Here is a 15,051-nt window from a genome sequence, read left to right as displayed (position 1 = left end):
TCACTTAATCCAGTAGAAAAGAGGATCTTTGTTAAACATGGGTTTAATATAGGTATATGGGATAAAAGACTTTACTCTTACATATTAAGAAAAAGCCTAAGTTCCTGTAATTTTTAAACTGCTTCCTTGGTACAGTATCAAATATTTCACAATAAATGGACTATAGTTTGAAGTTTTTTAGTGCTTCACAAATAGAAAATACATTTTATTTACTCATTTATAAAAAGATTGAATTAAATAGTGTATTGCTGACCTGAAAACAAAAGTGTTGTAGTAAAGCATAAATTCAGAAATGAAAAAAGCACTTTCTTGTTCAGGCTTGTTCAGTGCTTGTTCTTAGCACTGGTAGCTTCCTTTGTGCCCATGGTTCTTGATCCTGGCTACACATCACAATCATCTAGGAAGCTTTAAAAAAACAACACATATGCACACATATGAAAAGAAACATGTATACACACACACATACATACCTACGTACTGATGCCTGGGTTCCACCATAGAGATTCTGATTTTAATTGGTCTGGGCTGTGGCTCCAGAGTCTATTTTTAAGAAATTTCTCAGTTGATTTTGATGTGCAGCCAGGTTTTAGAATCACTGCCTTACACATAATATATGTAAACATTTAAGGAAAGAACATGTATCTAAGGAGAAGTCTTCATATTCTTAGTGGGTGAGTATTCTGAGTAATCCAGAATGTGTCATTTTTCTGTTTGCTCTATTGTACTTCCTTTGAGCAAGTCGTTCTGCTATTGAAAACTTCGCTAGTATATATGTTACCTTCAAACCTCTTATTAAATTTAAGGCATCTATGTTGACCATGTCACTTTAAAATGTATTTCTATCTTTAAAGTTCAAGGTATTTAAAGGACAGTAGGGGAAGTGAATGATAAATACAAGTTGAACAGTCATAGAAATTTTAAAATATCCCACTTTCAACAAGAAGTCATGTACCTGTTTTTAATCTTTATTTTCTTTTCTTTAAGTTTCTTCAGGATTGAATGAAAACCTCACTGTCAATGGAGGAGGCTGGAATGAAAAGTCTCTAAAACCCTCCTCACAAATCAGTGCAGGTGAGGAGAAGTGGAACTCTGTTTCACCTGCTTCTGCAGGCAAGAGGAAAACTGAGCCATCTGCTTGGAGTCAAGACGCTGGAGATGCTAATTCAAATGGAAAAGACTGGGGAAGGAGTTGGAATGACCGTTCAATATTTTCTGACATTGGTAAGAACTGTTGGAAAAATTTAAGTTCATTTGAAATTGCTAATCTTGTACGTTTTTAATTTTCCAGGAAGAGAATACCTCGTGAATAGAAAAATCAGTAATGTCATACAGAAATATAGTAATAATATTATAGTAATAATTAACTTACCTGAGATCCTCTTTGTGGAGCAAAGTGGGAACTAAATAAGTAAATAGCAATGTTTATCATCTACTCTTTACCTAGTGCTTTTACATATTTTATCGAATTTGATTATCAATGTAGCTAACTAGTATAATTGTGTATTCTTAGTGATGTGATACATATAATGTGTGAACAGTTTTTGATTAATTTCAACAGTTCTAATGAGTCTAAATAAAAATAGTAAATGGAAGTACAGTTTATAGCATTCATTCATAGAGTATTTTATAGTCTGCAAAGTGCCTATTTATAATTAAATTTTCCCCTGAATTTTAATGATAAAGAACAGTAGTTGAGAAGCTTATTTCTGTTGAGAGCCATCAAGTTAAAAGCAACTTAATTTTCAGGTGTGCGTGTATGATGGAAAAGAAATCCATGTTAAATGTGGAAAACTGCAGAAAAATAAGGAAAACCCCATTGTTACCATCGTACCACCCAGTGACAACCACTCTTAGTTCTTTATGGTCTTTTTTCCCCTTCTCTTGTATATAGTTTTGTTTTTGTTTTTTGTTTTTGGCATAACTCAAATTAGATATGCATTTTTATATTCCTTCCCCACCCCTTAACATTATAACAAAACATTTTCTTCACTGTTTGTATTTTTATATAGTGCTCGTATAATGTGTAAGCATACCATGGTTCACTTAACTATTCACATATTATTGGAGAAATTATTTTTCTTTTTTTAAACTACTGTAGATAATACTGCATTGAATATATTTGTTTTTAGGACAGAGTCTTGAGAGTGATACTGGATTAAGGGGAATATGGATGTTTATAATGCTCTACTACATATTATCTAAGTATTTCTTAAGAGAGTTCTAATTTATACTCTCAGCATCAGTATAAGTGTCCATTTATCATATGCTTACCAAGGTTGAGTTTTTTTTTATTTACTCTTTTCTAATTTGATAAGCAAAAAATACATAAATTGTTTTGGTTAACTTTTAAAATCACTAATGAAATTGGATGTTTTTTCTATAACTTTCTTGATCATTTCTGTTTCTTGTATGAATTGTCTGTTCATGTTCTTTGCCCATTTGTCTAATGGCCTCTTACTGTATTTTTTTTTTTGATCGAGTGATAATTTCTTGTGTGTTAAATATAGTTTTTTCTCTTGTGCTTATTGCAGATATTTTTGTTTATTTCTTTTAATGTAGGAGAATAGACACTAGAAAGTGTTTAGTAGAAAAAACTGTTTCTTTCTTTGCTGTTAGCTTTTCCTATCACTTTTTTACTTATTTATTTATAGAGATGGGTCTTACTCTGTCACCCAGACTGGAGTGCAGTGGCACAGTCATAGCTCATTGCAACCTCAAACTCCTGGGCTCAAGTGATCCTCCTGCTTCAGCCTTCCAAATAGCTAAGACTACAGGGACGTGTCATCATGCCTGGCTAATTTTTTTATTCTTTTGTAGAGACAGGGTCCTATTGTGTTGTCCAGACTGATCCTGAACTCCTGGCCTTAAACAATCCTCCTTCCATAGCTTCCCAAAGTGTTGGGATTACAGGTGTGAGCCACTGCACCTAGCTCCCTATCACGTTTTTAAAAGCTAACACCCTTAAGAATCAAACTCTAGATCATTTACTAGTACTGTTTTTAAGCTTACTCTCCAATCCTTATGCCATGTCCAAAAATTGGGTTGAATTATCAAAATTTGTTTGAAAGAGACATTCCCTAAATTCCCATTCTCATTTTTAGCAGAGAAGAAAGCAGGGTTTTTGTGCTATAAAAGAAATGTTCAAGTTTTATGGAGTAATGTTAGGAACTGTGACCTTTTGGGATATTTGCAGTTTATTTATAAAAGCTATGTAGTGTTTCACAATTGGGACATACATTAGGTGGTACTTACTTAATTTTGCTACAGTTTAAATTAAGCATCAGGTTAGAGTTCTTGCCTGGATTGATTAGGACCTTTGTTGAAATTGAAAGGAAACTATATTAGGTTTGCAATGGGTCACTGAGAAGAGGCAGGTTGACTAGTCTCATGGAGGTTTCTTTAAAATAACTCATACAAGAAAGAAATGTCTTAAAAGTACTGAGAAGATAACATGGTATAGAGGAATGAGCAGGGACTAGTTCAGACAGATCTATTAGGTATGAATCTTTTTATGGACATTTAGGCTAGTTATTTAACCTGTATGACTTCATATTTAAATAATTATGAGGATTGGTTATAATGAATGTCAAGTACCAAGTTCTGTGCCTGGCCCAAAGTAGTTGCTTAATTATGATTAATAGTAAGGTAGCTTGATATAGTGGAAAGAGCACAGACTTTGAAAACTGACTTGAGTTCCAGTTGTTTTCTAGCTATCAGCAAGTCACTTAACTGCTTGAAACTGCCTAGCAGGGTTGCCATAAGAATTGGAAGTGGCTGGTGTAAGGGGGCCCAGCCACATACTAGATATTCAATAAGTAGCTGGCTATTGCTATTCTTAAGTGGTTCTAATCTCTAAGCTTATCTTTAAATATTGTTATCAGAGTTTTAAATCTATACATATCTTTCAAGTCTCATTGCAAATTGAAGGTTCCAAGTGACGTTCTTTATTTTAACAGCTGCTTGGTCTAGTGTGGATAGGGGAATGAATACCTCTGAACAGAATTCTGCTTCTTTTGCATCTCTCACACTTAACTCTGCTGTTTCTGGTATGTGAAAACAGTCTTTCATTTAGTTAACAAAAAAATTTTGTTTAAATTAATTTTAGTGCTTGTTATTTGAAAAACTCATCTGCAACAAATATTGCTAGCAATATAAGTAATAGATACATAAAGGGGCAGAGGCCTTTAAAAAGCGGGGAGAGAAGACCTAAATTGTTACACACAAGTGGCTTAGTTCCTTTCTTTAGGAAAATAAAGAAAAAATCTGTGGCCTGAGATCACACCATTCATTGGCACACAGATAAATATGTATGGAAGGCCTTCCCTTCATGGGTCATATTATTCTGTTACTAGTATACTCCTGCCATACTTCTAGTTGCAGTTTGGCATTTTATTTCTATTCACCCTTATGAGTTTCTAGCTAATAAGCCTGTCAGATTTTGTGGACCTCTGCTTAAAAACTCTACTTTGAATATCCGTTGATTTAGAAAATACACAATTATACAAAGTACACAACTTCTTTCAATTCATCGTTACTTGAATGCATATGCCAATCATTAATCATCTAGAAGCTATGTATATTTAACAAATATTACATAAATGTGGGAGACATTGTTTAGTTTGCAGTGTCTGGTTCACATTGGAATTCATGGACCCAGTTTACTAATTGTGTAGTTCTGGAGTATCTAAAATCACTAGCCTAGAACAGAGGTCAGCAAACTTTCTCTTATAAAGGGCCAGAATAGTAAATATTTTAGGCTGTGTGGACCATACTGTCTCTGTTTGCAGCTATTTAACTCTGCCATTGTAATAGGAAAGTAGCCAGAGACAATACATAAGTAAATGACTGTGTCTGATTCCAAAATAATTCTTCTGGTGTTTTTGTTTTATTTTGTTTTGACCATTTAAAAATGGTCCTCCAAATGTATTAAAGTAAAGAAAAAAAATTTTAATGTAAAAACTATTCTTGGCTAACTGGTCATGCAGAAACTGGATGGTTGGATTCAGGTCTACAGGTCATAGATTGCCAAACCCTAATCTCATAGACCACATTTCAGTTCCAGAGGTACAAGTTTATTGTCTCCCTCTTTTGGTGACTTTGTACAACACAGATGCTATTCTCTTCATATATTCAGAGAAAGCACCATAAGCCACTAAAGGAATAGCACTACTATTGACAGTAGTGCTTTTAAGCAACTAATACACTAATTATATGTAAATTTTACAGGGTTACTGTTATTTGTTAAAATTTACATTAAAAATATATAACTATTATGTATATATGTTAGGCAGTTATCGTATTAGTGGAATGCTAGTAAGATCATCTACAACCAAGTAGAAGTGTATAAATTGGTAAGGACTCTGATGGTAGAAAGTGATTGTATATAAGTTTTATACTAGCCATGTATCTTTTCTTAACCATTTCTTTGTATCAGTGGCTCTGAATCCAAAGCGAATATCAGAGTCATCTAAGGACTCCAGTACACATGGAAAGTCTGATTCAGAAGGTCTAGGGTGTATATATACCTGATGGAGAACCAATGCTTTACACTTACATTTTAAAATGAATTTATGTCTGTAGAGCAAGGCTTTTTGTCCTGGCATCTATGAACTGATAAGCCCCAAAGACTATGTGCAAAATTTTTTATTAAGTTCTGGAAGTAGGCTTCTGCAGAGTTTATCAAATTCCTAAGGACTGTGTGAACCCACTCTCACCGCACCTACTTCCCCCTCCACCCCCCAGACACAAACACACCCCAAAAAATAAAAACAGACAAAACTTAGAAGATAATATTCTGTTTTCTTTAAATGCACCTGAACTCAACTTAGTCTCTAAACCTCCAGCAACTCTTTTGTTTCTTTGGCTTCTCTCTGCCCCACCTGTCTAGATAATCACCTGTTTCTTTAACTTTCCTTAGCCTGATAGTTCTAACTAAGTTACACATTTTCTTTTTTTTTTTTTTTTTTTTTTTTTTTTTTTTTGTTGAGACAGAGTCTCACTTTGTTGCCCAGGCTAGAGTGAGTGCCGTGGCGTCAGCTTAGCTCACAGCAACCTCAAACTCCTGGGCTTAAGCGATCCTACTGCCTCAGCCTCCCGAGTAGCTGGGACTACAGGCATGCGCCACTATGCCCGGCTAATTTTTTCTATATAGATTTTTAGGTGTCCATATAATGTCTTTCTATTTTTAGTAGAGACGGGGTCTCGCTCAGGCTGGTCTCGAACTCCTGACCTTGAGCAATCCACCCGCCTCGGCCTCCCAGAGTGCTAGGATTACAGGCGTGAGCCACCGCGCCCGGCCTTACACATTTTCTAGTTCTCTTTTTCGGGGTTCTGTGGATATAGGCATACCCTGAACATCCAGGACTAAAATGATCAATGGCAGAGATTTCTTTTATGTTTTATTCTTTTCCATTAAAGAAAAAACAATTTTTTGACTTCTCAAAATGTGTAGATAACTACCTTGAAGTATGTATTACAAAAGACAAAATCCTAATGGATTGGTACTAGGGAAAAAATATATTTCTGATCAATGAATTAGATCAAGTGATTATCATAATTTAAAATTACCCTCCACTCTACTTTTCCTTTTAACTTAAATCTTTTCCTAATGTCTGAATTTTTCCTTGTAGGAGAAATTTTAAAAAATAATAGAGTCTCCATGTGCGAAGTATAGAGCTATTATTATGAAACATCATTAGGAAATTCCATTTTTTAATTTTATTGCATTCGTTTTTCATTTAAGGGTCTACTGCTGAGCCAGTTTCTCAGTCTACCACCTCTGATTATCAGTGGGATGTTAGCCGTAATCAACCCTATATCGATGATGAATGGTCTGGGTTAAGTATGTCCTTTTAAAAATTATCAGTTTTTTTGTTTGTTTTGTTTTTTTTTTTTCCAGAATTTTCTTTCTAGCACCCTGAATTCATGCTTTATGTTTTAATTTTAATCCTAATTTCTCACCTTTAAAGGTCATAGTAATACACCAAATGTACTACTTGAAACTTGATTATTGAATATATCTGTAGAATTAAAACTAAATTTTCATAAGGACTGAGGCAATATTTAAACATGAAGTTTTCTTAGTTACTCTGTAGTATTTCTAGTTTTTAAAATTTTTGTTTTAAATGAGTGAATGTTTCTTCTCCTAGTTTTAGTGTAATGGAGTAAATAGAATGTACAAGAATGGCTTTGAACTTGTGAAGTGTGCACATATTTGTGCTTGGTACAAAACAACTTTCTTATCCCAGTTTCCCATGAAAGCATAGGAGAGTTAAAGGAAGTCATAAAGGGGGAAAGGGAAAAAGAATAGGATTTTTATGTTCAGAAAGCTCATGCTATCTTCATTTTTTTTAAAAAAGGTATCTAGAGTTTTCTCCCCACATCCTCAAATGTCAGAATTTACTCATTTCTCTGAACTTTTATATCACATCCTTTTCTACTATTTACTTAGCACTTATATGTTAACCTCTGGGGCTTTCCTTCATTTTGGTCTTTTTAAAAACATTTTTTTAAGAATATGTTTTATTTCTCCAAGTGGAATTGAAACCCTCTGTAAACAGGAACTATCGTTTACTCTTTTATACACTCAGTACCTAGGGCAGTGCTTTATGCGTAAGTGTTCAGTAGTAGTAACGTAATAAAAGGAAACACTGGGCTGTGTGCCAGGCACTGGTCTAAGTCTTTTGCATCTTATTAACTAATTTAATACTTATAACTATTCTGTGAAGTAGGTTTTTTTTTTTTCACACTTTCCAGATGAAGAAACAGTGACAAAGAAAAGTTATCTAACTTTCCCTAGGCCACACAGCTAGGTAAGTGGAGGAAGGTGGTATTCAAACCTCGCTAGTCTGGCTCCAGAGTTCCTGCTCTTAACCGCTGCATGGTACAGCCTTAGTGATGACAGTAATCATGAAGGTAAGCAGGCAACATGATAGTTACAATACAGTTCTCACAGATTAAGGGAGATGAGGTTAGAAATGTAGATCAGGGAGGGCCATATTATGAAATGCCTTGAATTGCTGGCTAAAGATTAGGGAAGTTTTGGGTACTAGCTTGGAAGGTAGATATGAGTTTTAGTCCTGACTCTAAAATACAGTATTTCATATGGCTTGGGCTTTCATTGTCACTTATCTGGGAGCTAAAATGGAGCAAATAACCTGTCATATCTACTTCCATAGGTGGTTGTGAGGTTTTAGTGAGGTAATGGATGAACCTAAAAGCTCTTTGTAAATTATAGTCGTTCCCTCAGTAGCCATGGGGGATTGATTCCAGGACCCTCCTCGGATACCAGAATCCACAGATGTTCAAGTCCCTTATAATAAAGTGGTACAGTATCTGCATAACCTGCACACATTTTCCCATATACTTTAATCTCTAGATTACTTATAATACTTAATACAATGTGAATGCTAAATAGATGGTTATACTGTATTGTTTAGAGAATGATGGTGAGAAAAAAAAGTGTACATGTTCAGTACAGACACAATCATCCTTTTTTTTTTCCAAATATTTTTCATTCAAGGTTGAATCCACGTGTGCAGAACCCACAGATACAGAGGGCCACCTATATAGAGTATCATCTCAATCCAAGCTATTACAAGAGTGTGGAAATGCTATTTTTGGAAGAAACAGTCTATCTGTGCTTTAGGAAGAATTATCAGCTATATGCAGAGTAGAATTGATGAGTGATTATATAAATAATAGGAGTGATTGTAGAAAAACAGCAGTAAGGTATCTTGGGCTGCCATGGGTTGAAGCAGAGGAAAATTGAGCAAACAAAGCTCTAGGTTTTCCTGCTAAGACAGAATAGCTCCACTTTTGTCTATATTAGGATTCTTTGAATATGAAAAACATGATTGGCTGCTAAAATAAAGGATTTTTAAAAATATGTGTCTACAGGATTCTGTATTTAAAGTAGTATATGTCAGGTACACCATCTTCTTGAAGTTTGTTATGCTGTGTTGGTGGTCTTTAAGTCCAAAGTTTCTCTTTAACCTCATTGTCTCTGTGAATTTTATTTTTTGTGTTACCATCTTTAACGCAGCTACTTTTTGGTGCTCAGTGAATTTATTTATTACTTCCGAATTTATAGAATGCATGATTTAGCATTTGAGATTGCTAATCTACAAAGTATATTACATTAGCTTTACATTTATAGTATGATACGATTAATATATTGACCCTCTGGCTTGAGGTATAGGCATTATTATCTTGACAGAAAGGCATTAAAGTTGTCTAAGTTCTTATGTATAAGGTTAAGATGCTAAAGTACAAAAGATAACATTCTTTAAAGACGTGTTAACCTATCATTTATCTTGACCATGAAGGAACAACGTCATTATAGCCCCTGTAAAAAGTCAAATGTTGAATAGAACTTTATTTTTGTTGGCACACAGGAGTGAATGAATTAGCTGCAGTACAGTGAAGTGGTTAAGAGCATGAGCTTTAAGAACTCAAATTTGAATTTGAATCCTAGCTTCCTGGCCTTTGCCCTTATGCAGGTTACACGATCATTCTATGCTTCAGTTTCCTTATCTGTAAAAATAGTAATTCCCTCCCAACAGTGCTGTTGAGAGGATTAAATGAGTTAATACACATAATGCATTTAGAACACTGCCTCACACATGGTAAATATCCAGTAAGTGTTACTGCTGCTGCTGTTGATATTCTTCTTCTAGTGGCAATATTAGTAGTCTACTCAATGGAGTTAATTATAATATTATCTGTTTAAACACTAGAGAATGTCTTTCTAACATAATTGTTTTATTTCATTAAGGCTATTAAAGTTAATGTTGAATTAAGTTCTGACAAGAAACAACTGACAACCAAATAAAGACCAGTGATGAGTTGCTTAAGCCTAAAACATTATTTCACAAGCAAATTAAATAGAACAAATTTCTTACCTTTTAAAAAGAAAACCAGTATGGCTCTTTGAAGACATTGGCAAACTAATGGGAGAATTTTGAGATGAGAAATTACTCTATTTATAAATGGAGAAAACTATACTGTGCATCATTTTTAAGGGAACTATGTCTAAGAAGTTTATGGCACATTAAGCCAATGAATCTGAAGAATTATTTATTGAGATATCTCCTGGTGACAATATTTGGATTTACATGATTGATCTATTGTTTTAAAGTAGTGTTATTTGATCCCATTTAATTAAAAAAATCTGAAATCGATAAGCATGGAAAAATCACCATGAGACAAAAGTCAGTAGAGATTTATGCTTCTGTTAATGTTCTTATAGAAGTTAAGCCATAGGCTATAATTGTTCTCCCAAACTTACTGGCCATCTAAGCCTTTTTTAAAAATCGTTTTACCGGCCGGGTGTGGTGGCTCACGCCTGTAATCCTAGCACTCTGGGAGGCCGAGCTGGGAGGATCACTTGAGCTCAGGAGTATGAGACCAGCCTGAGCAAGAGAGAGACCCCATCTCTACTAGAAATAGAAATTATCTGGACAACTAAAAATATATATAGAAAAAATTAGCTGGGCATGGGTGCGTGCCTCTGTAGTCCCAGCTACTTGGGAGGCTGAGGCAGGAGGATTGCTTGAGCCCAGGAGTTTGAGGTTACTGTGAGCTAGGCTGACCCCATGGCACTCTAGCCCAGGCAACAGAAGTACTTTCCTAGATTTTTATCCCTGATCCTCACCTCCCACCATATTAATTAAGAAAATGAGTCATATGTTAGTATATTGCCCATTCAGTTGCCTAAACTTTTTACCACTTGACAGTTTCTTCTTTTTTCTTCTTTTCTGGGAAGAGGTCTGAGAGATATGGCTTATGGACAATTTTCCAAATATGTGTTTCTTATCTGTGAGATTTAAGCAAAACCAATGACAGCTTTGACATTTGGATTTCCTAACGGTATTGTTAATACACGCTTGGTATAAGATTAGCAATCTAGATTCCTTTGTATTTATAAAAATGATTTCTATATTAAAACATACTGAGTGTATCTTATCAAGAGATTATGATGACCGTGAGAAATAAATTCTTCTCCCCCCATGGCGCTATTTGGAAAGAAATAAATTCTTAAATATGCCTGATAGAAACTGGTTTTACTGTTATCAGTGATATTAAAAACAATAGCGACCATTTTATTGAACACGTAACTGCATTGTTATGAATTTATTTTACATGTATCTTATGTAATCCTCTCATCAACCCTATGAAGTTGGTATGTATAGCCCATTAAAATTAAGAAACTTGACCAAAATCACATTGTTATAAAGTGGTAGAGCAATATTCAAATGTACACCTGTTGGACTTGAAAGCCCATGCTCTTAACTTCTGTGCTAATACTGTGTAATACTGACTCCAGATACCTGCCCATGATAGTGAATTTAGAAATACAGGAAGGGACTTCCTTTTTTGGAGCACATTTCACACTTGTAATCACTTGTTCCATGTTCTTCCTCCACTAGACTATAGATTCTTGCTTATCTTCAGTCTCTCCCTATCCTCTACTGGTTTAGCTTCTCTTCTCTGTTTCCATAGCCCCCATGGCAGAATCTGTCACTCTTACTTGTCTGTTGTACTTACCCATCTCTATCCCTGACAAGACCATGAACTGCACATGACGAAGGATTCTATCTTACTCATTTTTGTTTTTTTTTTTTTTTTTTTTTTTTTTTGAGACAGAGTCTCACTCTGTTGCCCAGGCTAGAGTGAGTGCCGTGGCGTCAGTCTAGCTCACAGCAACCTCAAACTCCTGGGTTTAAGCGATCCTACTGCCTCAGCCTCCCGAGTAGCTGGGACTACAGGCATGCGCCACCATGCCCGGCTAATTTTTTGTATATATATATTTTAGTTGTCCATATAATTTCTTTCTATTTTTAGTAGAGACGGGGTCTCACTCTTGCTCAGGCTGGTCTCGAACTCCTGACCTCGAGCGATCCACCCGCCTCGGCCTCCCAGAGTGCTAGGATTACAGGCGTGAGCCACCGCGCCCGGCCTCTTACTCATTTTTGTATCTTTGATACCTGCCTAGCTTAAGTTCTAATACCTAGTAAGTGCTTAATAAGGATTGAATAGATGGAATTCCTGTAATTTGACTATTAAGATATATTTATTAATGTGTTATTTTCTTGTCTCCATATAAATTTGGGGTCATACTGTGTAGACAATTTTGTCCTTTTTTTGTGAGCATTTTCCCAGATCAACATACAGTCTTCCAAAATAAAGCCTGCATGAGGATGTATACTACCTCCCTGCTAAACAAAAATAGTAGAGTTCACCTGGAAAATAAGATAGCAAAAAATAACAGTTAGAGTAATACAAGCAGATTTGTCCTTATAGATATGAAAATGTATTACATTTTCATTACATTTTGTATTATGTGTGGCACTATCCCAGGAATAGATCAGTGGAATAGAATGGAAATTCCAGAAACAGACTGCAGTATATATGGAAGAACTGAGTATTTGATATAATACATTAAGTGTTTCTTGTTAACAAGTGTCACTTTTTAACGATTTGGAAATAAAGCCTAACCTCCTCTGTATTTTTAATCCAGTGTAAATGAAACCTGACCATAAGTAGATATTACAGGAGCATATATGGGAGTACATGCAAGGAGGGGGGGGGAAGAATTAGGAGCTATTTATTTAAGCCTGGGAAGAGCCAAAGAATGTTTTTTCCTTTTAGAATAAGTCACTGATAGCTTCCTGCAGGAAGTAAAAATTCAGTGCCTCCTAAAGTGAAAAAAAGGGATTTGGAAATCTAAAATAAAACCTATTTTTGATAATAGGATGATTGAAGCCTTGAAAGTAACTTAAATATCAGATAAAAGGAACATTGAATAATCTGAAAAATATAAGAAGGTACAGGTTAAGTATTAAAAGAGGAGGAGGAGAAGTAGTAGTTAAATATTCTGTCATGACTTGATGAATTTGAAGAACCTAATCTTGAAAGGTGCATAAGGATGGGAGAGATAGAGTGTGAAATGACAGGTGGAGAGTGTAATTTTGGTACTGCTGTTAAAAATTCTGTACCCTAGAAAATAAATCACTTGCAAAAATGTTGTAATAATCAGGGCAAAAAAATGACCAGGTCCTAGACCAAATTAAAAATGGACAGGGAAAAGAGAGTAAATTCAGGACATTGATAACAAGGAAGTAGGGAGACTGGAATTAAATGGTCAATAAATACATTTTCTGGAGTTTCTCAGAAGTTCCATTTAACCATATGATAGGCTAGCAGAAGTTTAATAAAGATTGTTACCCATAATGTTATTGGTTTTTTTCTAGCTTTTAAAATGTGCTTGGGAGAAAGAACAGTAGTTTAAAATTACATCTTAGTTCAATATAAGAAATTTTTAGTTTTTGTCTTTTAGTTAATGGCAGAAATGATAGATACCTAATTCACACTGTTAAATTTTAGATGGTCTGTCTTCTGCTGATCCCAGCTCAGATTGGAATGCACCAGCAGAAGAGTGGGGGAATTGGGTAGATGAAGAAAGAGCTTCACTTCTAAGGTCCCAGGAACCAATTCCTGATGATCAAAAGGTGAGTATAAGAGATGAGTGGGTGTTTATTTGTTAATGAGAGTCTGAAGGAGGAGAGTTTTGGATCACAAAGGCTGAGATAAAAAAATAATTTTGGATAAGAATGGAGGAGAGATAGTGGATGACAGCAACATGTGGTGTCAGGAAGGGTCCTGCAAGGGGGGTGAGAGAGTTGTTTGTATTTTAATAATAGGAGAGATTTGAGCGTAGGGTTGGCAGCCTTTTTATTAAAGAGCCATGCAGTCTGATGCAGCAAGCAGCCATAGGCAATATGAAAATGAACTTTGGCTGGACGCAGTGGCACAAGCCTGCAGTCCCAGCACTTTGGTAGGCTGAGGTGGAAAGATTGCTTGAAGCCAGGAGGTCAAGATCAGCCAGGCAACATAGTGAGACTGTCTACAAAAACTAAAAAAAAGTTAGCTGGACATGGTGGCGCACACCTATAGTCCCAGCTACTTGGGAACAGAAGCAAGAGGATTGCTTGAGCCCAGGAATTCAAGGCTGCAGTTAGCTGTGATACCACCACTACACTCTGGCCTAGGTGACAGAGCAAGACCCTATCTGGGGGGGGGGGGGGGGGCGGCGGGGAGAAAATGAACTTTATTTGCAAAACCTGGTGTTGGGCCAGATTTGTTTTTTTGCCAGTCCCTGTTTTAACATACTTGTCAACAAAAAGGGAAAGGATCTAGAATAAAGTAAAAATTTAAACATAGGCTGGACATGATGGCGCATACCTATAGTCCCAGCTACGTGGAAGGCTGAGGTGGGAGGGTCACTTGAGCCCGGAAGTTTCAGGCCAGCCTGGGCAACATAGCAAGACCCCATCTCTTTTTTTTTTTTTTTTTTTTTTTTTTTTTGAGACAGAGTCTCACTCTGTTGCCCAGGCTAGAGTGAGTGCCGTGGCGTCAGCCTAGCTCACAGCAACCTCAAACTCCTGAGCTCAAGCGATCCTCCTGTCTCAGCCTCCCGAGTAGCTGGGACTACAGGCATGCACCACCATGCCCGGCTAATTTTTTTCTATATATATTTTTAGCTGTCCATATAATTTCTTTCTATTTTTAGTAGAGATGGGGTCTCGCTCTTGCTCAGGCTGGTCTCGAACTCCTGAGCTCAAACGATCCGCCCACCTCGGCCTCCCAGAGTGCTAGGATTACAGGCGTGAGCCACCGCGCCCGGCCTAAGACCCCATCTCTTAAAAAAAAAAAAAAAATTAGGGGCCAGGTGCAGTGGCTCATACCTGTAATCCCAGCACTTTGGGAGGCTGAGTTGGAAGGATCGCTTGAACCCAGGAGTTTGAGGCCAGCCTGGGTAACATAACAAGACCCCATCTCTTTAAAAAAATTAGGGGCCAGGTGCAGTGGCTCACATCTGTAATCCTAGCACTTTGGGAGGCAGAGTTGGAAGGATCACTTCAGCCCAGGAGTTTGACATTGCAGTGAGCTATTATGATGCCACTGCACTCCAGCCTGGGTGACAAAGCAAGACTCTGTCTCCAAAAAAAAAACTTTGGGCACGGTGGCTCATGCCTGTAATCCTAGCAC

General features: G+C 36.3%; 1 protein-coding gene across 6 annotated transcripts in view; it reads left to right on the top strand.

Moving 5' to 3' along the window:
• MTDH (metadherin) overlaps positions 1–15,051 on the top strand; it is a 60,026-nt gene that overhangs the window by 32,088 nt on the left and 12,887 nt on the right. For 2 of the 6 annotated variants that reach the window (XM_069465471.1, XM_069465470.1), the window contains 4 exons: positions 985–1,221; positions 3,957–4,046; positions 6,743–6,841; positions 13,387–13,511. In XM_069465471.1, the coding sequence (XP_069321572.1) occupies positions 985–1,221; positions 3,957–4,046; positions 6,743–6,841; positions 13,387–13,511 (551 nt within the window). The remainder of the gene's footprint in view (positions 1–984; positions 1,222–3,956; positions 4,047–6,742; positions 6,842–13,386; positions 13,512–15,051) is intronic. The other 4 variants (XM_069465473.1, XM_069465472.1, XM_069465475.1 and 1 more) reach the window with 2 other exon arrangements.

The sequence above is a fragment of the Eulemur rufifrons genome, chromosome 3, assembly GCF_041146395.1.
Source record: "Eulemur rufifrons isolate Redbay chromosome 3, OSU_ERuf_1, whole genome shotgun sequence".
Taxonomy (NCBI): domain Eukaryota; kingdom Metazoa; phylum Chordata; class Mammalia; order Primates; family Lemuridae; genus Eulemur; species Eulemur rufifrons.
This window is presented reverse-complemented; position numbering and strand designations above follow the sequence as displayed.